Source organism: Phyllopteryx taeniolatus, chromosome 6 (assembly GCF_024500385.1).
Source record: "Phyllopteryx taeniolatus isolate TA_2022b chromosome 6, UOR_Ptae_1.2, whole genome shotgun sequence".
NCBI classification, from domain to species: Eukaryota; Metazoa; Chordata; class Actinopteri; order Syngnathiformes; family Syngnathidae; genus Phyllopteryx; species Phyllopteryx taeniolatus.
In genome coordinates this window covers 3,849,541-3,876,300 of record NC_084507.1, presented here as the reverse complement: position 1 = coordinate 3,876,300, position 26,760 = coordinate 3,849,541, and the positions used below count along the sequence as shown (strand labels likewise).

The 26,760-nt window shown below is 41.2% G+C and overlaps 3 protein-coding genes across 12 annotated transcripts in view; 1 reads left to right on the top strand and 2 right to left on the bottom strand.

Annotated features, from left to right (window-relative positions):
* oxr1a (oxidation resistance 1a) overlaps positions 1–6,672 on the top strand; it is a 182,522-nt gene extending 175,850 nt beyond the window's left edge. For 6 of the 7 annotated variants that reach the window (XM_061777063.1, XM_061777062.1, XM_061777061.1 and 3 more), the window contains 6 exons: positions 509–589; positions 1,337–1,462; positions 3,149–3,301; positions 3,396–3,491; positions 4,776–4,849; positions 4,926–6,672. In XM_061777063.1, coding sequence (XP_061633047.1) covers positions 509–589; positions 1,337–1,462; positions 3,149–3,301; positions 3,396–3,491; positions 4,776–4,849; positions 4,926–5,061 — 666 coding nt within the window. In that variant the 3' untranslated portion in view covers positions 5,062–6,672. The remainder of the gene's footprint in view (positions 1–508; positions 590–1,336; positions 1,463–3,148; positions 3,302–3,395; positions 3,492–4,775; positions 4,850–4,925) is intronic. The other variant, XM_061777065.1, reaches the window with a different exon arrangement.
* Positions 6,673–8,203: 1,531 nt separating this feature from the next.
* On the bottom strand, positions 8,204–15,252 carry sqlea (squalene epoxidase a). Of its 3 annotated transcripts, none has more exons than XM_061777069.1 (11): positions 14,821–15,252; positions 13,992–14,256; positions 12,831–13,008; positions 12,305–12,401; positions 12,111–12,224; positions 11,444–11,615; positions 10,827–10,922; positions 10,041–10,183; positions 9,679–9,775; positions 8,718–8,824; positions 8,204–8,634 (listed from the first exon to the last, which is right to left on the bottom strand). In XM_061777069.1, the coding sequence occupies exons 1-11, from the start codon at positions 15,100–15,102 to the stop codon at positions 8,521–8,523; spliced, it is 1,665 nt and encodes a 554-aa protein (XP_061633053.1). In that variant the 5' UTR covers positions 15,103–15,252; the 3' UTR covers positions 8,204–8,520. The 3 variants fall into 3 exon arrangements, with proteins under 3 accessions (XP_061633053.1, XP_061633054.1, XP_061633052.1); XM_061777068.1 differs by having other exon boundaries at positions 8,205–8,634; positions 8,737–8,824; XM_061777070.1 differs by lacking the exon at positions 11,444–11,615 and having other exon boundaries at positions 8,737–8,824; positions 12,111–12,171.
* A 1,560-nt stretch (positions 15,253–16,812) lies between these two features.
* On the bottom strand, positions 16,813–26,595 carry LOC133479733 (uncharacterized). 2 transcript variants are annotated; one of them, XM_061777072.1, is made up of 14 exons: positions 26,454–26,595; positions 26,110–26,186; positions 25,961–26,033; positions 24,094–24,206; positions 23,969–23,994; positions 23,739–23,876; positions 21,785–21,894; positions 20,093–20,188; positions 19,239–19,322; positions 18,863–18,989; positions 18,658–18,763; positions 17,415–17,597; positions 17,262–17,336; positions 16,813–17,079 (listed from the first exon to the last, which is right to left on the bottom strand). In XM_061777072.1, exons 1-14 carry the CDS (start codon positions 26,479–26,481, stop codon positions 16,993–16,995), a joined length of 1,323 nt encoding a protein of 440 aa, XP_061633056.1. In that variant the 5' UTR covers positions 26,482–26,595; the 3' UTR covers positions 16,813–16,992. The 2 variants fall into 2 exon arrangements, with proteins under 2 accessions (XP_061633056.1, XP_061633057.1); XM_061777073.1 differs by lacking the exons at positions 23,969–23,994; positions 25,961–26,033; positions 26,110–26,186; positions 26,454–26,595 and having other exon boundaries at positions 23,995–24,110.
* Positions 26,596–26,760: the final 165 nt, after the last annotated feature.

Genomic DNA, 26,760 nt, shown 5'->3' with positions numbered 1-26,760 from the left:
CTCAGCAAGATATGTGCGGCTTGAAAGTTAAGTCACTTGAAAATAAATGTTAACGCTGAGTAAATTGGTTATAGGCATTCAAACAGAATTGGCTATTTGGAGCTACAGTGTAATTGCACCCTTTAACAGATTCCTTATACACAAGTTACTTTCCTGTATCGATATTGCCTAATTCTTAATTCTTGTGGTTTCTTTTTCGAGTGGAGCAATTTTTTCTTTGCATTGGTTGTGTGTTAGATAAGCGGGCCTTTCTGCTGTCTTGTTAGAGCAGCAGTTTGCTTCATCATTTTACTATTTTAACAACATCGTAAAGGGATCCTTTCAAACTTATTACACAAACATGCAAAATGAACCAAGAAAATTTCCCCCCGCTTTGTTCCAATGAAGTCCAGGCCGGTTGCATCGTAATGCTTCATGCACATATGGGACTTCACAAGGTCTTCGTCATTGCCAGTAATCGACCTGGCAGCGTTTTATGTTCTACCTGTCCCTGTCTTTGTACTACCAGGTAGTGTCTATGACGGAGTACCACCGTCGGATCGATGCTCTAAACAGCGAAGATCTGCGCTCACTCTGCAAAAGACTTCAGGTGCCGAGACCAACCCTGTCTGCCCGCCCACTCTATACTGTGCCCAGCCCTGCTGCTGTCCTTGCAAAGTCTTCTTTAGGCTGCAGCAGACTGCACACTTCAGCAGTTGCCGCTGTTGCACACAAATGCTTTTGCAAACCAAATTCTGCCACTACTTTAATTAAAAAGATATTTCAGTAAGATTTTTAAGGCGCATGAAACTTATTCAAAACACATGAAATAACTTCCCGAGCAGTTGACTGAAAACATTTATCACTTGTGTGCAGAGAAGTTTGCTTGTTTTGACTGTCAAGGTTTTGTCAAGACTGCAGTCTTATCTTCATGTCAGGCCTTCCTTCCAAATGTTTCCAAGCAGTCTGGGTAGAAGCTAGTTATTAGCTATTTTTGTTGTAGACTTTAAATGTGGGTTTTATATTTGACACAAATAAGTGTGGTCAGGGAAATCCCATTGGAAAGCTGCTTTGGATGAGCTGTACCTAACACCATCAAGTTTACCTCCTAGTCAAAGTAAATAAGTGCCTTGAAAAAGTATTGGCCCCCTTCTCATATTCTTATTTTTGCAACGTTTCCCGTTTTGCATCGTTTTTCATTTGAGGCTACTTTTTCACGGCACTGTAGCTGAAGTAATTGTGGTGGTCTTAAAACAATGGTGAGCTGTCCCATCCATCTCCCAAGTGCTCTCTGGAATCTGGGAAGTTCATACTGATTGGTGATGTGCACTGCACTGACTGGTCATTGTTGTTGTAGATCACAACCAAAGAGGAGGTTCACTCCAAGCATGACACTTCCATCAAAACTGAACTGGAGCCCGAAACATTCAAACCAAACCTGAAAGAGCCAAGTGATCTCCTGGAGGCCGATCAGATTGAGAAGGTATTGTACCTGCTGCGTCTTCACATACACAAACATCAGTTTTTAACTGTGAGGAAACCAGAACACAGTGAAACTTCCAACTAATGTACTTTTTTTTCGGAGAAAGCTAGTTGTAATTCAGATATAAAACACTTTCACATAGGAAATAATGGAAATGGGAAAATATCTGTTCAAGTCTCAATCTGTTGTCATTGTGAGACCATTATTAACTATCAAGGCATTTTTAGCATTGACCGACACAAGTAAAAAATTAAACCTTGACTTTACAGGTGAATAACAGCCATAATTTGAAGCCGATTTGGGTTTCCAGCTTACCTAGATAGACTAGTGGTTCATAGGAATTATACCCACAAATCAGTATTTTGTGTCATACCTATATCGTGGCCAGGAATTTGTATATTGTAGCCACAATTTAGTAATTTGTGGCCACATCTGACTGTACTGTCACTATAACACAATGTAGTCATGCACATTAAACCTTCTAACCTCTCTTGCGTGTGAGCACCGTACCTCAGGAAATAAACAATTACACATCTGCCCTCTGTCCTACTGCTTTGTGTTCAGTCGATGCTTGTGCCGGATTATTGCCAACTGTGTGGATGTAACATGATGATTTCCCTGCCCAAGCGCAGAAAGAGAGAAGACATTTTAACAACACCACCACCACTGCTGAAGTGACAATTCCCTCCGACATGACAGTTGACAGACAGCTAAAAATGTGTGAATGCTGAGACATGCGTTACCAAAGCTAAAACAAAAAAACTTAATGACTGTAATCTTTAATTAATCACAGCTCGAGCAATCACCAGATGCAAACATAACATGTCTCCATGGAGCTGTGAGCAGCATAGGTTTGACATGAGCAATGTGACCAAATTCTTTGTACATGCTAATTTTGTCACTAAATAAGAGTGAGAATGGCTGATTTTTCTGAACACTTGCAGAATGGTTAAACGTTAAACTATACTTTATTGTAGCAGAAAATTCACATCACCAGGAGAAACTTGGTACCTAAGAAATAGCCAGTATATATCTGGGTCACCAACCCTGAGTGTTGCTCCATGTGTTGTAGACCCTGCAGGCATTTTGCTTTTTTCACACACTCACACACCTCCAAATGAGTCCCAGTTGGCACATTGACCGATGGATTGCCAATATGTGACTTCCTATAACCACCCCGAGGACATGACTCAGGCAGTGCAGAGGCGAGCCTCATCTGCTCTTGGCATCATTTTCAGGCCGCTCATTACAGCGCCACAAGCAGAATGTGCTGAACCGACAAGAAGAGGCCACAGACTGATGAACTATTAGAGAGTGAACACAATGTTAGGAGGCCGCAGGACAGTTATTTGCATATTCCACAAAATCCGCAGTATACTGTAAAAAGTAAATATTTAGCGTTTAGCCGATCTTTAAAAGAAAGCTGGTCGTTCCATGCATTGTCAGTCAGCCTTTTCTCACCAAGTAACAAAGTTCTTGTTAAGCCTAAGTGTCGGCAGCGGGCGCACTCATGTGATGCACCACTTCCCTTTCTTCAGGGACATCTCTGGCTGTTTGCAGCCATGTTACTCTTCTCTAAATGGCAGATGGTGTTAAAAGGTCGCTGCAGATTTAATTGAGCATTGGTCGTTGCAGCCTTTTTTAGTGTTTCATTCCCTTTTCTGTCTCCCCTTTTCTATTACGTAGCTTGCAAGGAATCTGCCACCACGGACCATCGGTTACCCATGGACGTTAGCCTTTGGCACATCGAAACATGGCATGAGCATCAAGACTCTGTACAGAGCCATGCAAGGACAAGACACCCCAGTGCTCATGGTCATTAAGGACAGTGACGGACAGGTACGTGTTGAAATTAACAGTTTTACTACACTGTTACATTATTGGACCTATAATTGGAAGTCTTGTGTTAATTTTTTAATTATTTTTCTCGAAGGTTTTTGGTGCCCTAGCATCAGAGCCCTTTAAAGTCAGCGATGGCTTTTATGGCACAGGAGAGACCTTCCTCTTCACCTTCAATCCAGAGTTTGAGGTACACGCTGTCCTTTAATTACAAGCTTTCTAATGTGCAAACTGGCTATATCGACTTGGCCTATAAGCCCTAGCTGTAAGAAGCAGCACCGTGCTACTCCATGTTGAAGCATTTGTTACGCCCACGGTGCCCTGTACACCTACCTGCCAGGCTATCACCTAATGACTCAAAACTTAAAACAAGCTGGCAACCAACAATTTAACAGAGCTTGATTGTGCTTTTTGTTTTCCTCAAGGTCCTCAGGAAAAAAAATATGGCTCTCAAGCTGGGGTTTACAAAATTGGGGAGGCCCAAGCTCTTGATTTTCTCTGACCCACACCTGATCTGAAGAGACATGAAAATTGTCAGAAAGACTGTTTATATACATTTAGTGGTAAAGGTGATCATTTACACTCATGTCAATTAAGAATCTCACAAAAATGATATGCACGGCACATTACAATGCAAGTGATATTTCCATTTCTCGAGGTTGTTTTGTTTTGTTTTTAATTGTTAACCGTGATTAACTTAATTTTTACAATGATATGACGGTTAAGATTGTTCAAATGTTACTTAAAACATGCATTAAACAACATTTTAAATGGCAACAATGCAACCTCGAAGTGATTTGTTTTTCCGTATTAATAACTAGAGCTGCGAGCAGCTATTAAGGGCCCTCGCACCCCTGGCCACATTGGGTTACTGGCACATTGAAGATCCATTGAATAGAAAAGCTCACCGTACATAATTTTCATTCCACTTCACAATTCTATGCAGCACAACACAACACCATGTCGACAACGCAGCTGCGTTAAACGATATGAAAAGCGTTTAATACATTTTCATCTTTAATATGTTTAGATGAGACACCCAGAATTTGAAGTCAATCGGATCAAATCTGGAGTAGGAGCTCGTTTTTCTGCATGTTTACACCCTCAAAAACGTGTTACAGCCATAAAATTCTAAAAAAGTTAATGATTATTTGCTAAAAACAATCAAGTTCATCAGTTTGAACATTAAATATCTTGTCTTGGTGGTGTATTCAATTAAGTTGAACATGATTTTAAAATCATTGTATTCTGTTTTTATTTGTTTAACACAACGTCCCAACTTTGGGGTTGTATAATTTCAGTAGGGTGTGAGTTTGTTCAATTTTACTGTCTGTATGATCTGATGTTTATTCAGGTGGCGCATACAGTATGTTGTTCTTGGGTTAATGAGTCTTTCAAAGATCTTATTCAACAATGTCAACAAGGATATGTCGTGCAATAGCATCTGATATACGCACTATTGTGTCTACAACAGGTGTACAAATGGACAGGTGACAACATGTTCTTCATCAAGGGAGATATGGACTCCTTAGCTTTCGGTGGCGGAAGGTGAGGTCACGCTGGGGAGTTTGGAGCAGTGGGAAACATTTGCAGCAGCACTCAACTTAATTTTCTTCTCTTCTAGCGGTGAGTTCGGTCTATGGCTGGATGGAGACCTTTACCATGGCAGGAGTCACTCGTGCAAAACATTCGGGAACCCTATGCTGTCTAAAAAGGAGGATTTCTATGTGCAGGACATAGAGATCTGGGCTTTTGAGTAACTGTGCACGTACACCACAGGGGAAACAGACAAGTCCTGCATTAAGGCAGAGAGAGGAGTGGTCCTCCTTAGAACAAAGGCAATGTCCCAACCCCCGAACGGCACATCACCGGGGCTCCCCAGGCCGGAAGCCAGCTATCGGGTGCTTGTTGTGCGTTACTACCGCAGTTACTCTGGAGCTTTTTTTTTTTTTTTTTTGGTGAAAAACTACCTTAGTGTGTATCTTGTTACGGCATCGTGCAGCGTAGGGGGGAGAGTCGAGCGGTGGGATCTCAGTTTCAAGTCAGTGTAAAAGGGATCACGAGGGGGACTGTGCTGCCCTACTGGGTCCAGACAGGTCTCCCCAACACCCACTCACCTTTGTCCATTCAGTAGGACGTTACTCACTGTGCATCGGGGAGGAAGAAAGAAGAGAAACACATTCCTAACCATGATGGCATCGTGTCCAAAGTGAGAATAGTGGTAAAACAGGAAGTGGTACAGTCATACTGAGGTGAGAGATTTGGCTTGTTGATTTTGTTCCATTTTGTTTTCCTCCCACAGTCCAATTCCCGGTCCTCCTCTCGAGACTAAACTAATAGAGTATATTGCGTGTGGTCGTCCTCCTGTCGTTCACTGTCCTAGCACATCATCTGAAAGCACATAGCTATAACCAGATCAGCCATCGTCGTAATATTCTGTTCAGTGGGTGTACCTGTGAGTCCAGCTAACACCGGCTGTACTGTTAGTAGACAGTAACGTGTTGCAATAGATTTTGTGGAATATGCAAATAACTGTCCTGTGACCTCAAATAGCCCCGCCAGGGCCCGCGGCACTTTGGCCGCCACCTTGCGGCGCTTTCGAGAGGAACGTTGTAAAGCTTTTACGTCTTCTTGATAAACTATTGCTTTTCTGGGTATCCGTTGAAAAGCCTGAGACATGGTAAACCGTTTTACATGCATATATGACAATTATATATCAGTATGTATGATTATATTGAGGTGTATATAATCATATATATTTTGCTGTTAAGTGTGACAGTGATCTATTTGTGCTGACATTTCAGCTGTTACAATATAATGTATATTACCCTGTAAATGATGCTATATAAATATATATGACGAAGTGTGGATTGGTGGGTTTGCTTCTAGCACTTTAATCTGGTGTAAAAGCATCAAGGCCAGGTTCTTAGATTCTATTAGCTGTAGCTGTACAGTACCTTTTTGTTTAGATCCATAAGATGCTAACTGTTAGTAGAAAGCTTGCGGCTACCCATATCAACAAGGTTATGCTGCCCTAACATTCTGTGTCTAAAACGAGGCTCACACTGAGATCGGAAGCGGGGTGGAGTGTGGTTCAGTGCAGTGGCGAGGGAACAATTTCTCTGCTCGTGGCCTGCCAGGTGAGTCTCAGACAGGTAGGTATGCTGGCAAACTGACCTGGGGCGCTACCTAAACCTCACCCAAGGGCCCGTGTCCCCAACACCACCCCTTTCTGGTCTTCCACACCAGTATTTGTGTCCTTGTGGACAGTCACAAAGAATAATATGAATAATTCTTCCAATTATTCCACCAGAATACCATGTATCAGTGATGTATAAATGAATAAAGATAATTTAATGGTTATAACCAGGGATATGTCTGCATTCGTCATCATTCATTGCATGTTTAGCACTTTTTGAATATCTTTTCTGAAATTTAGCCATTGGGCTACTTAACAGATGTTGAAAATAGTTGGTAGACTACCAAAACACTCGTGGCAATGGTCTACCCCACCTCTTAACTCACGTTTTTGGGGATAGGCTCCGACTTTCATACGATGCTAAACACGATTAGTGGTTTAGAAAATGGGTTGAGGACATAGAATTAGTATTCATTAACTATATGCAGTGTTCGGGAGTAACTAATTGCATGTATCGTCGAGTGGGCCGAAATACCCGCTGAGGTGCGCAGAAGAATAATTGTTTGATTGCCTCAAAAGGTTGTGCAACAAACTTTTAAGTGTACCATCATTTTTTGCCCAGGCCTGTTACATGAGTTTTTTTTTTTTTTTTAATAATTCTGTTTAACCATAATTAAAAAGGTATGTCTGAATTTCATTGGTTAATTTTCATGACATTTTTATTTATTACTTTTGTCAGAGTCGTGTTATTTCTGTAACCACTATGGGTTTTTCTTTCATTAACAGAGGGGTACCAACAATTTTGTCCGCGTGTGTAGTATTGAATGAAATCCCTCTCTACTGGTTTTGCTTGTGCTTGTACAGCAGCAGTGAAGATAGAAATTGAACAAATGTAAAGTATTACCATTTGCTTTGCAGAATACAGTCTTTATAGGGTTTATCAGTACGGCACAGCCTACCCTAACCCAAAGGTTATACCCCTTGCACGGCCATAGTCGGATCACCCCATACGTTTATAATTGGATTTAGGTCTGGCCTCTGGCAAAATTCTTTAGTTGATTTGAATGTAGGCTTGGAGTCTGTCATTGTGATGCAAGATACTGTATGATGTGCTGACTCCTGCTTTAGGATCGTCGTTGACCAAATACTGTGAAGCAAACGCTGCTACAAAAAGGTGGTGAGATTTGTGTTTTTGTTCTTACAAGGTTTCTCAGGTTTCAATCAATTACACTGGTTACAGGTTTTTAAACATGGTTTTAGTTATCTGACCTGGCGGTTTTTACCTCCGAAAAACGCTTGTTCACTTTCTCTATCGTGCATCCATGTGCAAACTGTCCACGAAGAGCACTTTTCCAAAACATGATTAAAAGCCAAATTTGCAAATGATCAATCATGCCTTGCCATTCAATGAGACCAAAATCAATTACCATTTATTGAACATGCTCACACTGAGACATTGAACAGGATCAAGTTAATTTGAGTAAAATACTCAGATCTGGCTAAATGCCATTTTTCTCATAATACTCATTATGGACTTCTAACGTTTTGGAAAAGAGCTCAAATGGTTGGTTTGTCAGTTAAATGGTTCATCCAAAGTAAAGACTTTCAATGCTGTCAAGTCCAAATTTCCAATATGAAGCAGTAGTGACTACAGTAAAAGGGCCCTGCACCAAAAGACATGTTGACTGCTAGACATTAAACATTACTAAAATAGTGGTTGTAACGTAAAAAAAACTCTCACAAAATTCAAATACCAGAAAAGTGTTTAATTTTAGGGGGGGGGGGGGGGGGGCGGGGTAAGTTTTTTGTCCATTGGCTGGTTCATGACTTGAAAATGGATGTACAGCAAACAGTGGGATTCTCCACATGAATATAAGTACTGTAGTTGTTAAGGCAAAGTCATCAGGTGCAAAATTCACTGTTTGCTGATGCTGAAGGCGTGACAAAAATAATGTCTTGCTCGATGTTGACGTTTGGTCTTGGTCCCTGTGCACCCACGGTTCAGTACACCAGGTACTTGAGCTCAGAGTAGATGAGGGGAAACATGACCGTGCAGGCCCGGAAGACGATTGCTCCACTTTTAAATAAAGCTCTGTGTTTGGTGCGCCAAGACTCGGACTTGAAGTTGAAGTAGATGGCGTACAAGGCCACAGCAAAGAAGTGTCCAATGAGGATCATTGGTTTGGGTGACAAACTGGGGGGAGGGAAAACATTTTTAGTTCATTGACATGTAATAAGTGTAATACTACTAGGGCAAGTAAACTCATTGCTCTGTACATATGGTGTAATATTATACACTGAGAGGAGTCCAATTGGTCCAGCGATGCACTCTCCTCCAAGTCTGAAGTAGTGAAAGCAGGCTTTCCTCAGCTCATGCAGTGACTCTTAAAGTCAAAACACACCAAAATGACAAATTTGACCTCCATATACACTGTCATATATGTTAAACTCAGGCCCGGGGGACAAATTTGGCCCGCACGACCATATCAAATGTGTATTAGATTAGGGCTGGCCCACCACTATATAGCACATGCGCCCCTAATATTACAAATCCCAGAATGCTTTGCTATTGTGTTGGCCCATCAGTCTAGACCGGCGAGCGTCCCTTCCCTTTCTGTTGCAGTCGTTAGCAACTATGCTACCAGTCTCCTCGAGCAAATGTACACTTCCCCTTTCCAAAAATAGCCAAACGAAAGATGGAAAACGGTTAACTTGCAAGACAGGTGGGAGGCAGATTGTCTGTTCACTAAAATAAAAGACAGACCCGTTTGTCGTGTGCGGAGCAAAGAAGATAACATAATTGAATTGTTTTTTTTTTTTTTTATATGTTTTCTTTTGTTCCTAGGCAGGGACTGTTAATAGTTTGGATTTTTATATCAGGACATTCTTAGTTTTTTGGGGGGTTGGCCTTTAAATAAATAGAAGATGGAGAGACAGACAATTTCATGTTATCTATTATACAAATGCCACGGATGTCTTCTATCGCAAATTTGATTTCTCATGTTTATAATATTAAAGTTTGTTTATTCCAGATTCAGTGTTAAAGCAAAATGTAAGTTTGCTGTCATATGATAAACCTTAACGCTACATTTCTGCAGACAAGGGAAACATGCACGTCGCAGTGATTTTTCATTAAATATCGAGTTCGACTTTCTAATTTTGGCCCACCGTGAATTAGAGTTTGACACCCCTGCAAGTATGTGCAAGCTAATAATAATTGTGGGATAGAGATGCTCACCGTCTGTGGCTGCAAACAGCTCGTACAGGGCCTGGGCCAACACGTTCACCACAAAAGAATGTGATGACTTGCGCTCCCAGTGAAATCTTTTCTTTGCCTATTAGGTGGAAAAAGACCAATTTAACATAGAAAAGATGAACAGAACACTGAATTTAGAATGTCATTGAGGTTATGCTCGCAGAGGGTCTCACTGTTAATTGTTGGAACCTTTTTAAGGCAACAGGATTGAGGTGCGAATGTGAATTGCTGTTGGTCTATATGTATGCATTACATCATGTGAATTGTCGCCCGGGGTTTGAGACTTTCGGTCGAATAGAAAATGCCAATTGGCAATTATAGGGCTGCGCAGCGTCGGCTTTCACCCGCAGCAGGGCTGTGTCGTCGCACAGGTCGGGAATGTCGCGCAACAGGCTCCTCCAGATGCGGACGTCATTGAGCGCGACGCTCATCCCTCCTCCAGTCAGAGGGTGCCTCATGTTGTAAGCGTCACCCAGGAGCAACACGCCTGCGCACCACAAAAATAAAAAAATCAATCAATCAAGCTCCTCCTCTTCATCCTTTATTCATTTTCTTTAGCATATGCAGTGGATATAGAATCTTTTTGAGAGGGGACATAAAAATAACTTCAATAACCACCTGAAGAAAACAATGCTACAAAGCACAATACTGCCATCATAAATACCAGAACAGATACAGATAAGATGTGCTACAAAAATACAAAACCAGTCCGGTATATCCGCGACCTACGACAAAGCAGGACGTAAGCACTCCCCCCCCCCCCCCCCCCCCAGCTCGGGTGAAGGACTAAGGTGTTGAACAAAAAATGAAAATATTCAATGTTTAGGCTTCATTTGTGTTTACATATACAGTATAATATATATATAAATAAATTCTATACATGTACCAACCCGGCCCCTGTCCCCCGCACATAACCAAAATCTGTGAATAATTGACACTAATTATAGCTGGGTTGATTTATAGATTTTATAACTGTTATGACCGTGAAACCATATATAAGTTTCTTCGCCTCATCATAGTATTATATATACAAAACAAATTGATGAATAACTAGTTCAATATGCTGTTTGACCAACTGTTGTTCTCTCCAAGCAACAAGCGGAAACGGACAGCTCCATGTGAGTCGGTACCTGACTTGTTGACGGGAGAGGGAGGGAGGAAGCTGGCGGGCATGGACCTGACACGATCGTTCTGCAGCGCCTCCATGAAAGGTTCCTTTAAATGCGCTGAGGAGGCAGAGAGGGTTACAACATCACTTACACGTGTTTATGGGCTATTGACTCTGTCAGCTTTACATCAAATACGATAAGGACACAAACTTTTTTATTTATTTTTTGCCCACAAGTTGTAGGGAGTTCATACAGGAACCGCTAAGCCACATCGTGGCTTGTCTTGTGGAAATTTGAAATTGTTTTAGCTGAATTTGTTTCCATTTGTAGTCGGCGTTTAAATCTAAATTCAACCCTCAATGAGTTCATGATTTGGGGTTCTCAACAAATGTAATCAATAATGATTTTCAACAAGACCCAGGATTTCATTCATTGAGATGTCTTATTTTCCCACTCGTCTTCTATCCGCCAAGAGCACATTGTTATTGCAATTTGTTTGCTAGCTGGACTATGAAACTTCTTCCCAATCAATTGGCAACATTCTTTTGGAAAAGGGAGACAAATGTCGGCGTGGATTTTCATTTCAGCTTTTGTCAAAAGTTGCATTTGTGTAAGTAAAGTGTATGCCCCGCCTTTACCTGGCAGCTGAGGGTATATTTTCTCTGCCAAATACTGCGGAAGGTCACGTGGCATCTCCCCTCTTATGTCCACAAGCACTCTGGTGTGGCTGGAGGAGATCTGATAGATGAGCACGGGGCTCGGGTTGGCCAGCACCAATTCTGCATGGTTAGCTTTAAACTGGGGGCAGTCCTAGGGAGATAAAAGTCTGATACGGATCGGACAGCGAAAACCAAAAGATCACGTGCACGCCATCAAATGCAAAGTCGGATGTCAGTGAAATACACTGATCCTCAAACAACACATGAACATGAATGCCTGCTGCAAATCTAAACGACAGAGAATGCTTAGCATTAAATATGGTCGACATGTGCTACATTAGAAAGCTTGTCAATTATTAAATAAGGAACAAAACTGTTGCCGGTGGAAGAATGGAGAGTATACTCTCATTTAAATCAATGGGGGAAAAGAGTCAGCCCAGGCCAACTAAACAGTACATACAGTAAATATTGATGTGGAAATAGAATTTTGGGAGTGGGCGGGATGTCGGCATTAAATAGGAACTGGCCACTTCAATTGGACCTTGAGTGTAAATCCAGCCGAAAGGTCAAAGAGAAAACAACACCAAGCAGTATTGGTGCGTGCACGTGTGTGCTGGGGGTTCGGGTAACAATAAGAGAAAGGCACCTTCATGAGGCATCCAACAAAGTGAGAAGAAACGTGCGCTTTCCCGGAGACCAGACTCTTCCTGAATTTGGAGAAACAGCCGTCAGCCACCACTGTCAAGGCAGCGTGCACTTCCTGTAGGACGTATTCTCATCAGACACTCCCCCCCCCAAAAAACAAATACATACACGGTAATCATAACTTGCTCTTCTCACCTTCACGTCCCCGGTGTGTTTGTCCTTGTATTGAATTCCGGTTACACAGCCATCCTCCTCCTCCAAGCTGGTGACGTTGCCTTCTATAAATGTGGCACTAGGGGACGCAAACAGAAACAGGATTGTGTGCACAGGAATAGCAACAGGCGGACCAATTGACTCAGTGATGATTATTAGTTTGTTTGGAGGCACTATGGCAAGCCGTTTAAGGTCCACTAGTACACTTTTTGTAAGACAATTCAGCACACTAGCAGAACGACTGTGTCTTACTGGTAACAATTCGTACTGTATGCATGTAAAAGCCATTAGCAGCGTATGATCCATGCACTACTAGTACATTGTTTGTCCACACTAGTAAGGCAATTCAGCACACTTGCAGAATGACGAGGACACACTAGTACTACAACTACTACAACGAATGACATTCTAAAATTCGACATACATAAATATATACACCCCCCCCCCCCCCAAATAAATGGATGGTGTACATTTGCATTTTCATGAGGAGTTTTCTCTCAATACTTACTTGGGCTCCGCTTGGGCAGCCCTGCGCAGACCCATGATGAATCGGCCATGATGGAAAGCACGTCCGCATTGGACGTTCTCCTCGGCCTGAGGGTAGGGGATCTCCACCTCTGAGCTGCTCTCCATGTCATGGATCACGTAACCGTTCACCAGATGGGCGTCGAGACCCTCCACAGAGCCTTGGGGGGGGGGGGGGGGACGTGTGAAGGTTTCTTTGCGTTCGGGTGAATAATGCGTTACGATATGAGCGATGCTAACCGCTTGATTGGTTGCTCTGATGAAAGCAGCAATACTGTATGGAGTAAAATGACTAATTCAAAGTCATCATCGTGACATGTTGTTCATTTCCTTTTTGTACTTGTGAACGGGTCACCAGGTTGATGTTTAACTTGCCGCCACCTCGGCATAAAGTATGTCGTGTGTGATTTGATACTTTTTCTTTGACATTTCCCTCAGGAATCTGTGAGACGAAGAGCCACGATGAGGCAGCCATTTTGCCTTCGCACAATAACAGATGTGAATAAATATGTATGAATTTGTGAACGTGTCCTAACTATTGCATGTCTTTGGCGTTATTACGATTGTATAAAGACGATGGGTTTAATGAGTAGTTGGGACCTTGTATGCGCTTGTATCAACAGTGTTTGAAGGGCAACACGTAAATTGTGCAATTTACATGATTATTTAGAAGCTGTTTATGTCTTTACCGTTATGCAACAAGTGTATTTAAGTGGGCCAACACCATTTGCTCACGTGAAAATAACCTTTATACTCATATTTGATTGTATGTCATTTCTGTTTTATTATAATTCCCCATATTCACCGATTGGCTGGGAGAAATCACATGGGTCTACTGTCTTCAAATGCTTGTGAGGTCCACTTTGTCAAGTTTACGTTAACAAATCTGGTTAACACAAAGAAATATCTACAGTGTATGGACTCTCCTTCCAATCCTACTGTTTTCCAGGAAGCCAGTGTTGAAAAATGTTAAAGATATGAAAACCTTTTACACAGTAACAGAATAAAGTCCGCGCAAATTACAAATGACAGGTTATCAGCTGAGTTCAGTAAATACGGCAACAACCACAAGAAAGCCTTCAGAAGCTCCGTGGACGGTTAGCCTGGGCTCGTGCTCAGTATGAAGCGCTCGCAGGTCACTGACCTTCCAGGCCCAGCTCTTTGAGCGCTCTGTAGCCTCCAGGCTGCAGCAGCTCCCCCACTATCCTGTCAGGCTCCTTCAGGTCCCTCTCCACCACCGTCACCCTCCGACCATCCCGCGCCAGGACGGCCGCCATTGCCGAGCCCAGGACGCCGGCCCCCACTATCGCCACATCTGGCTCGACATCTGCCCCGAGCCCCGTGGAGCAGCCACCTTGTGAGGTGGAGGTGGAAGATCCGCTATCCGCTTGTTTCCTTCTTCGTAACCTCTACGAGGGAAGTGAAGGAAGACATAACAAACACTTACATACCTCAGTTTTAAGGTTATCGCTGGGTACACGTCGAGTACCGTCAGGAAACTAAATACAAAACAAACTGCTTAGGTCTTGTGTCAACAATAACAGATTTAACGACATTTTAAACGTGTACAGTTTGAATTGGATCTTTTTCGGAAAGTGCAACATTCATAGGAAATGAAGGACGCAGACGTGCAACAGTAACAGTATGAACTATTACGCTGGCTCATTAGGCTGTTTAAATTATGCTGGAAGTTTTTTTTTTTTTACTTCTTTATTTTTTTAACAAATGGCTAGCAATTACAGTATGTCGGCTCTGGTGGCAGTGTTAATTTATGTGCACTGCAAAAACTCAAAATCTTACCAGCAACATTTGTCTAATTTCTACTCTAAACTAATCTGATTCCATTTAAAATAATACTCCTCGCTCAAAAAGCCACTTCCATTTAGACAATTTTCATTTGTTTCAAGCTCATTTTAAACATTTGCACGAAAAGCAAGTTACGTTTCACATTATGGCCTGGAGGAAAATCTCACCTTTCGACACGTGCTGTCTGCATTCCGACTCCTCTTTGGTGGACTTTGAGGGATGAGATGGTGGATGAGAGGCAAGAGGGCCAAGAGGCTCAGAGCGGAGCGGAACACCTGAGCGGCCGAGCTGAGCTTGCGGCCGTGGAAATATCGGAAATAAGACAGCAGCAGCCCCGCTGACAGAAATAAGACGAGAGCTGTTAAAAGTTCCCTCTGAGCCAATGTCCAAGCCGCTCCGGATTTTTTGTACAGATACGTGAAGCTGGCCAGTCCCAAAAAAGTCCACATCGCGGAGATTTAAACAAATATATATATATATATATATATATAAGAAACAAATTGAAAAAATATTTTGACCGAATTAATCTTCAGTGTTCAATCGGGGTGCTCCACAACGCAAAATGTCACTTTTTTTTTTTTTTTTAAACTCACGTTAATTCGTTAGCATGCCAAAACGAGGGACGCTGAATATCATCAAACAATGACAGAGACGCTGACCCTTCGGATTGGCTGTTTTCACAGCGCTCTCCCGACGCCACCAATCAGATCAGACGCACGAGTGAGCAGAGCTCACGCTATGTGGCGATTGGACGGCAGTGGCGACGTCGGCACTCCGCGCGCTTGCTGATTGGACAGTTGACTGGCAGGGTTAGTAGTATGATGTGATGTCAAGAGAAAGGTGCGCGTTCACAAACTGCTGCAATACCGGAAAAGACTTCGAAGTGCGCCGGCGATTGGAGAGGAAATCAAATGGATAAATGCACGATCAAATAAAATGGAAAATACTTTTGTTTTGTTTTTATGAAGCGAAGTGTCCTGCATATTTAATAAATAAAATGTAAGATTAAACTACTGGGAAAAAATGTTTTTGTATATTGTCCCTTGATTCCTAAACATTTTTATGTAACCATTTCAGTCTTGTAGAAATGTTAAATTTATTTTTATTATTATTTTTTTTTTTTTTACATATTTGTGTTACTCCTTATCCCAAGTAGACTTAGTGAAAAAATAAAAATAAATAAACCAATGGGGCAAAAGTTGTTCAAATAACACTTTAGTTGTGTCCCTGGGTTTTCCCTCAGTCCTGTCGCCCTAACACAATACCCCCTCCAAATAAATTGAAATTCGGTGAAATGGCCCACGAGCAAACAATGTCATTCTCCGACTGTCCTAAAATGCGCAAATCAAAGTGGATATAAGTTCAATAAGGCAAAATATTTTTCATTTAACATCCATAAACACGCTGTGACCTAGGATACGTCATCATCAAATCTTAACGACAAATTGTAATTGCTGTCACACAGCTCAAAACTAGAAAACGTACAGTATAATAATTTCATATTAAAACTGTCATATCATCTTAAACCTGTTTAAGCAGTTATAAAAATAAATCCACACACTGGGGCGGCTGAGGAAGAGTGGTAAAGAAGGCAGTACGTGACTTATATTGTAAGTGAGAAAACACATCAACATACGGTAGCGCAACAGAATTGCTCACAGTCCTTTTCTGGTCATGCCCCATGTTTGCATGGCAGTGGTTGCTAGGCAGAGTTCAAAGGGCTCCAATCTATCCCAAAGCAAGACTGGCATCAGGAACAGAAAGGCAGACAGCGACATACCGTAGAAGGAAATGACTCTAAAATCATTTCTATGAGGATTATTAGATTCATTTATTCCTACAAATGAATGAAACTATGCAATCGCTGCTCCTTATTAAATATAAAATACATATTGAAAAGAAAACAACACCATCTGCTATCTGGTGATGTACCCAACGATGCGTCCAATGAGTGTAGAACGTACATTACCGTCCGCTCGTTTCTCGTGCAACGCCGTGTGTTCTTTTGTACATCTCGAAAAATGATGAAAAGTCGTGAAAAAAAACAGTAAAAATGGCGTGATGAGCTACAATATGATCACATATCCACTTGTACTTTACATGAACTGTCCATGGGAACGTGTTTTGCATGTTTTCACAACATGATTTGAGCTAGTGAATAAACAACAATAAAAGATCATTTAATGTGTTTTTAACATTCTGCAGCGCACCCAAGACAGTCTTAGTATTATAAACAAGATAATTACAAAGTACAGTTAGTTTAATGTGCTCTTTGAGCTTTGAGCACTGGATTTAACACAATTTAATTATTCTACTTTCAATTGGGCAAGGATGAATCTTTATTTCACATAATGATTAAAGATGGATTCATATTTTTCTTGCTTCCCTGATGTCAATTTTGGCTCACCATTCTCCTTGATAAAAGCCTGAAATAAAACATAGCATAACATAAAAACCTGTAAATAAGTCAATAAAAAGACACCTTATATATGTCCTGATAAATCTTTGAAACAAAAGTTTCAACAAATTCCTTGGTTATTTTAGTCGAAATGCACAAATATAGCAATCTCAATGAAAGAGATGTGAAGACAGCCGTTTGGACTTTTACCTCCAACTCCTCCAAAGTAGCAGAGCCTTCTTCCACTTTCAGTCCGACGCCTTGCCCGAAGCTGGAGTAGCGCTCCTGTGCAAATAATGCACTGCTCGTTACAAAGGCAAAAAATGCCTGACTGGGAATTTCGCAAAGCAAGAGAGACCAAACCTTGACCAGGCTTGCAATAAGTCCATCTTGACTGATGGAAACGGCATTCCTGAGTCCTCGTGCAAAAGCATCCATGGCGCCGATGTGAGCGATGAATAAGTCCTCGGGCTCAGTGGACTCTCTGCGCACCTTCGCATCAAAGTTCAGGCCTCCGGGCTGCAGGCCACCTTGCTCGATGATGGTCTGCAGGAGAGGTGACGCTCATGGGTGCATTTCATCAAACCATTCAGTCCAACTACTTTGTACAATACAAACATTTGATATTAGGAAATTATTCAACAACAAAAATTAAATAGGTCTATTTTTTTCTTGTTAATATTCCAAATGAGTTTCCATGGTTTGTTAATGGAAAATAGTTATTCATATTTATCACACTAGTTTGACAATTCATGACATAGTTTTGATGTTATCCGATATTATAGGTGTTCTTAATCTTCCTTAGTGAACCACTTGTGCTTGGCTGTACTTTTGTGTTTGGTTCGTGTATTCTCTGTGACCTTTGTGTCATCTGTCAGTCTGTAAGTTCCGTTCCAAGAATTAAAAATGTAACTAAAGATTACTTTTAAGGAGGTACAGAGTTCCAGACAATAAGACCCTACTGATAGGTAGCAATAAAACAATCGTAAAGGAATAGCATCTCTCCACAGGTAGTTGATTGGGACACAATATGAAGTGAATATCCTGAAGACGGGCACACAGACGCTGAGAGGCGTACTGAGTGGCCACATTACATGGTTGTTTGTTTTATGTGCCCTGCGATTTGGCTGGCAACCAGTTCAGGGTGTACCCTGCCTCCTGCCCGATGACAGCTGGGATAGGCTCCAGCACGCCCGCGACCCTAGTGAGGAGAAGCGGCTCAGAAAATGGATGGATGGTATGCATGCAGTGTTGTCAGTCAAATGGGAGGATCTATTAGATGTTCTGACACGACTATGACTACTGTCCATTTTCCAGGGAATGTAGTTCAAATGATACTCGTTTGAATTTTTAACACATTCAGTGCCATTGACGGCTTTAGAAGTCAAACATCCATGTTAACTGAGAAGGGTGGCAGTGATTATTAAAATTATGGATCCCTATTGTGGCCTATGTTAAGAGGCAAATAAAATTGTTCCACAACTTAACTGCATAACAAAAATCTTGGAGGAAGATGACAATGAATCAATTGTACTCCCCATTGGGAGAAAATAAAAATCTGAAAGTGTCTCCTTCACAAATAGCCACTAACTGCTCATGAGCTCACCTTCATGACCAAAGTTGTGTTTGTGATATCCATGGGGAACTGATCAGTGTCCCAGCCGAGGTCAGGAGAACCAGTGTTGGCATCAACTGAACCCAACATACCAAACCTGCCCGCCGGCATGCCAAGCATGTGAAGAGAAGTAGTTAGCTTAGAGCAAGACTAAAGTGTAAACATGAAGTATCCTGCACATGTGATGGTGTCTCACGCAGAGGCCATGACGATGTCGTGTTCATAGGAGTGTCCGGCCAAGGTGGTGTGGTTGGGCTCAATGTTCAATTTAAAGTGGCTTTCCAGACCATAATGCTTGAGGAATCCGAGGACGCTCATTGCATCTGTGGAGGCAAAAAGTGAAACGTCAGAACAAAACTCAGACAAAGTACAGTGGAACCTTCACGTAACAGTTCAAAGTGCATCAAAAACTGTCGCACTCCTTTTTTTTTTTTTAACTTCACCCCAGCAGCGGTGTATCTGCAGCTTGCTCGAAATTTTAATTTTGTCTCACAACAGAAAGAAAAGAAAAAAAATTAAATCAACAAAGCGTATCTTGAAAAACTACTGTACATTCAAGTTGACCACCTTACCGTAGTCATATTGGTGTTTACAGGGCTCCTTTGGCTTGGGCTCAATTAGAAACTGGCACTTTAACCCAATCTTCTCTTTGTACTCTGGGGAAAGTAAGCACATGTCAAACTATCAGAGTGACATATCCTTCATCCTCTTTCACTGGTGACAAACATTAGGTACACAATTTAAAGGTTCCAATAGCAGAGTTGTATCAAACAATCATCCTTTACAAAAATAACCAGAAGGGCTCTCAGAAGGCCAGTCTGACCAATCTTAAACATGACTCATTTCAAGTTTGGAAAATGTATGATATTGTAACAGTGTTCCCGTCCAGTCTTGTGGTCCTGCTCCTGTATCAGATTGGTCGCTTCCCCACTTTGTCTAAATGCAAGTTTACGAAAGCAAAATACATTTTTTTTCGACCTGCACCTTTATCTGGATCCTCACCAAAATAAAATGGGTTCGCCCTAGTTCCATGCACCCCACTTATATAAAATTGTACGGAAATCAGTTTTGTAATAGTTTTGCCTAATATTAGTAACCTAAAAACAAGTACAATTAAACAATTAAATTAAAAATAAATCTTTTGGGACTGTTGTGCATTTTTGTCGTGATTGTAATATATATTAGACCAATAAGGCATCAACATAATGAAAATAATAAGTACAAAACCTTCGTGATACAGTGCATTTTTTCATCCGCTCTAATAGTTATAACGATCTTTTATTGAATAAATACCCGTCTGTAAGGCTCAAACAACATTGAGAAATGATGACCTTTTTAAAAGGCAGAAGCTTTTGTATCGGATTTTATTATATTGTGCACATGTAGCTACTGAAGCATTTAGTGAAAATGTACAGTATTTACTTACTGACAGCCATTTTGAAGAAGTTGGCCATATGTTTCAGTTCTGCAGCAACATCAGTATTATGGACAGAGAGGAAACCCTCCCTTCCTCCCCAAAACACTGAGGACACAGATACAATTGTTGTTTACAGATTCTTTCATAAATACCGTAATTTCTCGTGTATAATGCGCACCCATATATAATATGCACCCCCAAAGTTGACCTAAAAATTCTGTAAAACCCTTCTACCTATGTATAATGCATTTTCACAATCCACGATTTTGCTTCTACCCATACAATCAAAACAAAGTATTCTCTGTATTTCATTTTTTCAAATAATTAGTCTGAAGTTATGCATTTTATTTGAACACTTTATACTTTTGTTCTATTTACTTGCTTTTATTTTGAAAGTTCTCAGCCCCACTTTTATTTAGTAAATGAGAAAACACACAGTTGTGCTCATATGTTTGAATTTGTAAGATGAGTACAATTCTTGAAAGAAAACATGAAGGACCAGGCAAAACACATTAATTTTATTTTACTGGGATTCTAATTAAACAGTCTAGCATTTCAGAAAAGCATTATCAATAAACAAAACATAACCATAAAGAAATTAATGATGGTTGTTGTTCAGTTATCAGTCATATTAAAAAAAAAACAATAGTTCACAAATTCTGCCAGGGTATGAAACTGTACATATTATGCAGTCATATGTACGTACCCCTGTCATATTGGAATGAAAGTGTAGGCTTCACTTTTTTTATAACCACTGGGTGGCGGTGGCATATTAGAATGAAAGTGTACACTTTTCTCATAACTTCTAGGTGGCGGTGGCATTTTGGAATGAAAGCGTACACCTTTTTCATAACCTCTAAATGGCGGCATATGTTTATAAAATGGGATTCCCCCCACCCCATTTTCCCCTATACCCATGTATAATGCGCACTATTGACTTTTGACAATTTGGAGGGGAGTGGGGGATAGGGTAATGTGCATTACACACAAGAAATTACAGTACACTTCTCAAAATTTTAGGGATAGTCAGCTTTTCGGTTAAATTTCAGGATAAACCTAAAATGCTCTGTAAAGTCCTTTTCGTACAACTTGCTGCTCTCTAACAAGGAGTTGGTGTTTGAGCCATTAAAAATTAACTCTGTGTTTTTGTTGCAACCTGCCGATGACACTCTAAACTCCGTGGCCACTTCCCTCTGAGAACATCCTGTTTGAAGCCTTGCAACAGCGAGGTACTGTTGATTTGTTGTCTCATGAAGTTAAAATTGGAACAACATCAAGAAGAGAACTGTTCAAATACAAATTCTAATTGAACCAGAACATTTATTCGTCCATGGATCAAACACCTGCGATTGGCTGGTGACCAGTTCAGGGTGTACCCCGCCTCTCGCCCAGAGTCAGCTGGGATAGGCTCCAGCACGCCCCCAACTCTAGCGAGGAGAAGCGGTACGGGAAATGGATGGACAGATCAAACACCTGTTGTGAATTTTGCCGTTCAGAGCCTTGTTACTGAACAGTAAGTTGTTCAAAAAGCACTACATCAAACAGTTGAACATGTCAATTCACACATTTAAAGAAGGTTATTAAGTTCAGGTTTAAAGGTTATTGGGCATTATAGGTTCAAAGGAATTTCACCTGAAAGCCCAATATCCCTAACCTTTCGTGAAATTAGTGTATATGTTGATAGCGGATTGTCTCCCATACCAAAATTTTCTGCACCCAGCTTCTTGGCAACATCCAAGCCCTTCTTGACCTGAGCACCAGCATAGGCCAGAACGTGACAGTCTGGGTTGGTGGCTGCACCGTTCATGTACCTGCCACATGCAATTACAAACAGCTATCAACTACAATATCTTATTTATCATCTAGCCAAATCCAACCAGTCAAAATAAAAGGAAATGTTTTGGAAAATCTTCCAACAGGGTCCATACACCTTGTCCAAACTGTTATGAGTGTTTGCATTAGCAATACTCTACATCAGCCTAGGTTGGTACATTTTTAATTTATTTCATGAAACTCTCCCGAGTGAGGAGAAGCGGTGAAGAAGAAGAAAATGGAGGTTTTCAGTTGCTTACTTCAAACACAGTTTTAAGCATAAATGAAAACACAGGACTAAGAAACTTCCCTCTGTATGAAAACGTTTCCGGTCATACATGATGTGCTTTTACCACACCTTGAAAGTAGTCAAAGATGCATCATAGATACACAGTTCACGCTGCCCGTTCGCCACCTCGCGAATGGCCAATTGATGTAGGATGTGGTGAGGCGAAAATTGCCCACGTTCGCCACACTGGCGAATCAAAACCGCCTGCTTCAAAACTCAAAAGCCCTTCCTGACAAAAGTTAGAGTGTGCTCATTCCGCCATTGTTTTTGATCTCAATCTGCCGTCCAACCGCTGCAAACTAAGCAGTCAGGCTCAGGAGCGTTCCCAGCTGCGGGGAGGAGTCCATCGGGGAAGACAAGACCCGATGCCGCTTGGCATGCATATTTATTACCGCGACGTACGTTTGTAGTGTCGACGGTCAATGTGTCCTGCAATTCACATTAGTTCTCGCAGCTAGCGAGCAGCCTTCTTCATCAATGCACGAGCCGCCAATCTCACTTTGGTTGTCATGCCGAGCGGCGCCGGCTCTTACTAGCCAGTCATTTGAGGACCCATGGCAACCTTATGTCATTTAGACCACTTTGTACTCCTTTTGAAATCTGTTACAATTATCAACACAGCTAAAGTTAGCCAACTAATATTTACTACCAAAGGCAAAACTAAAAAGTTTGAATTTGAGAAAATCCGATATAAAGTCCTTCAGATCCTTCTTGAGGATTATCAAATAAGTCCACATCTCAACACTTTTACTTTAATTGATAAGAGCATTAACAATTAACATTTAATATACAACCCTTATTCCAATGAAGTTAGGACGTTGTGTTAAACAAATAAAAACAATACAATGATTTGCAAATCATGTTCAACCTATATTTAATTGAATACACTATAAAGACAAGGTATTTAATGTTCAAACTGACAAACCTTATTGTTTTTAGCAAATAATCATTAACTTCGAATTTTATGCCAACAAATAACATTTTTATTACCAATCCCCATTTCAAAATAAACTGAATTAACAACTTTTTACTGGCTTCTAGTTTCAAATATAGTTATTCATCGAATTTTTTGGTGTATATGTAATAACATGAGACAATTGTACATTTACTGCATATGTGTTCACGCTCATGAAGGCCATAACTACGATGTGGCCCGCAGCAAAAATTAATTTGACACCCCTGCTATAGAATAATTTATTTCTTATGTTTAGTGAATAATACTGAGGATAACAAACTTCCTCCAGAAAAATTGCATGCTGAATCGCATCACAATATTTGTTTAAAGAAACGCACACAAAAAACTCGCAATCAAGAGTATTTTCCCGAAATCATTCAGCCCTACTCCTGATCGATGACTACGTAGTTATAATTGGGCCCACGTCGTTAAATCTTATCGGCTTCGTTCCCAGTAACAAGGACTGGCTAAGTGTGGCTAAGCCACATAAACAAATGTCATGTTGTGGCTACCTACCCAAGTGTGGCGAGGAGATTTTTATACTATAATAAATACATAATATACAAAATAAATACAGTCCAAATGTGTATTGCACAGACCGTGGATGGGCAAAGAGGTTGCAGGTCACCCACAGCACCTTGATTCCAGTATGGTTCTGTAACTTCAGAGCTAAATCTGTGATTTTGTCCAGATTCTTGTTTGACTCCTCCAGGGTGGCGCCCTCAGGTGCCATGTCTCTAAAAAGGCGGATTATACATTTGAAAAATAAGGTGATTTTCCCCACCGTGTATACTTTCGCCACCTCAGAGGATCATGTCATGTCCGTTACCTGTCATGAAATGTGTAATATTTCACCTGTGAAAACAAGCAGATGTGATAAAAAGTAAAGATGCAGGATTTAGTCCAATCATCCTTGTGCAGGTCAGACGTTGATAATAAGTTGAATTCCCTCACACCAATCTTGGTAAAAAACTCAAAAGCAGCTTCCAGTCGATTCTTGGCTGCTTCCATGGGAGTCCCTTCGTTCCAGGACCGACGGAGGGTCGGAAACCCAAAGGGATCGGCACCTGCAGTCCGAACACAAGATGACACGACTTCTTACAAACGTCACATGCGGCAAATATATGTAGAAGCTTTAAAAGTAAAGGCCAGCTGGCCGTCACAGGTTCACAGCAAATAGTGCAAACATACACTCACAGGCTATTTTACAAGTTCACTTGCATGGTCGAATGCAGTGATTCCCGACCACTGTGCCGAGAGATCAGTTGTACCGTAGGAAATGATCCAATTTCACAGAACTGGTCCGAAAATTATGGTCAGAAGAAAATCATAATTTTTTCAGTATATACCACTTTTTGTGACATTTTTGTTTGGTGGTGTACTGTGACATGTGTAAAATATGTGCCATGTTTCAATAAAGGTTTAAAATTATTACGATTATTATTACTACTACAATAATGAGGAAACCGAGGCCGAAAACCAAAATAAATTATTAAACCAGTTGGCAGTAAAATTGTAAAAGTCCCCCCCCTCCTCTTTCTCTCCCAGAGTCAGCTGGGATAGGCGCCAGCACGCCCGCGACCCTTGTGAGGGTAAGCGGTATGGAAAATGAATGAATGAATGAAATATATAAGAGGAAGAGAATATGACATCACATCAAAGTCAGCGTGCCCTGCGACTGACTGGCGACCAGTGCAGCCCGAAGTACGCTGGGATAGGCTCGCGGCGCCCCACGACCCTTGTGAGGATAAGCGGTGTAGAGAATGGATAAAAGTCAGCATGAAGCGATTTAAAAGATGTCACTGATTTTGCGTGTCTAACCTCCTCGGACAGGCCATTCCAAAGTTGAGATGCTCCGTCACCTTTAGTTTTACGCCTGGACTTGGAAAAACCAGAAGGCCCTTGATCCTAACCCGAGAATTGGCTGGCTCATACTTTTCATACCGAACTGAAAATTTCCAAAGCGAGGTGGTAAAGGGCTTTGCCAATAATGTAATCTGAAAAGAACAGGTATTAGCTCGCTCGAAAAAAATGAGAAAATGTGATTTTGGCGGCCCGTCGCTAAATCCACGTGCCCGAAATCCGGCACACAAAGAAGAAAAAAAAAAAAAAAGGGAAGAAAATGGCAGCTGTTTTTCTGGATTTTAGTAACATTCCAACACGCGGAGGTTAAAGGTTAGCTCAGAGGCAGCGAGGCTCATATGTGCGTTAAAAATAATTGGTAAAATCTTTGAAAATTCTAAAACAAACAATTATAGAGGTGCTAAAAATTGGGGTGATATCACATAAGAACATCCAACAATCAATTCATCAATTTTCCATGTCGCAATGTGAATCTGGTTGGGAATCACTGACCAGTGTTTCCCCCCAACCGGGGGTCCACGTACCCCTGGGCTATGTGACCACATTGCAGAAGGAATGTGGAAACAGGCTTGGACAGGTGTCATGTACCTGTGTTACGTGTTCGGGGTTTAACATTTTTTTATTGCGATCCGGTGCAGTTACTGGAAAAAAAAAAAAAAAGACGCAATCAGATTATAGGTACATTGATTCAAAATGTGGATTATTTTGCAGGATTACATCTTGAATGTGGGGAGAGAGAGGCCGCTCGTTGATTTATTTTGATTTTTTTAATTATTATTTTTTTTATTCCGGTTGTTGATTTGAGACAATAAAGGTGGAAAACCACTGCATTAGACTACGCAGGTATGCACTGTCAACTAAACTGAGCTCTTGTATTGGATTTGATTAGATTGGACAAGCGTAGCAGCGTTGAGGCGTGTCAGTGCATTTTGGGTGACAACTGCAATTGTTACAGTACCAGTTCCACAGAAAGTGTGCCAGTAGCAGACTGAGAATCTCAGCCAGTCCTCCATCGTCTTCTCCATAAGAACCTGCAGAGGAGAGCGACAATTTGGATATGCAACCTCAAACGGGCCATGCACTGAAAAACACTACACGTGCGTGTACCTCCTCTGCATTGTAGTGTTTGAAGCACATGACATCTCCCGGCCCAGCAGTGGCAACATATGGGATCTTGCCAATGCCTATGTGCAGCAACAACAACAACAACAAAAAGGGGTGCAATATTGAATTTCATGTTCGCATATTGAATCATCGAACAAAATTAGCAAACAATAAAGAAGATACATCTGTGCAGGAATTTTCTACAGTGGGGGAAAACAAAGCGTTGGCTCCGACAAAATAAATGCTGACTCCACGGAAGCACAATTCGAGCAAGTTTCGCCTTCGGTCTCCGCAAACAAAAGCCAACGCCGGGTTAGTTTCTACACACAAATCAGAAGAGTGTTTACCCGGAAAGAAGTCCTTGTGAGTAGCCATTGAAGCACGACGATGACAGCTGTTGCACTTGGCAACTTGGGCCACGTTGTTCTTCCTCAAAATGCATTTCGGTACATGACCACAAGGTGGCACCACATACCGAGATATATATATATCTATATATCTATATATATATAGATATATATAAATAAAAGATTTTGTTCCTTTTCTCTCTGAAATATTAGTTAAAACACAGGAAATTATTTGGGGTTCAAAGTGAATAGAAAATACTTTAATATCGTAATAAAAGTGTCTGTTCACTTGCTATAGTGTAAATAT

Coding starts and splice junctions, on each gene's coding strand:
- sqlea (XM_061777068.1), bottom strand. CDS start 15,102: ATGTGGACTTTTTTGGGACTGGCCAGCTTCACGTATCTGTACAAAAAA. Junction 8,825..9,678: donor GCTGTTTGCAGCCACAGACG/GTGAGCATCTCT, acceptor TTTGACTTTAAG/AGTCACTGCATGAGCTGAGG. Junction 8,635..8,736: donor CCAATTGGACTCCTCTCAGT/GTATAATATTAC, acceptor CCCTCCCCCCAG/TTTGTCACCCAAACCAATGA.
- LOC133479733 (XM_061777072.1), bottom strand. CDS start 26,481: ATGGCTACTCACAAGGACTTCTTTCCGG. Junction 17,337..17,414: donor TTATTGCAAGCCTGGTCAAG/GTTTGGTCTCTC, acceptor TTATTTGCACAG/GAGCGCTACTCCAGCTTCGG. Junction 17,080..17,261: donor CTACTTTGGAGGAGTTGGAG/GTAAAAGTCCAA, acceptor GTTTTATTTCAG/GCTTTTATCAAGGAGAATGG.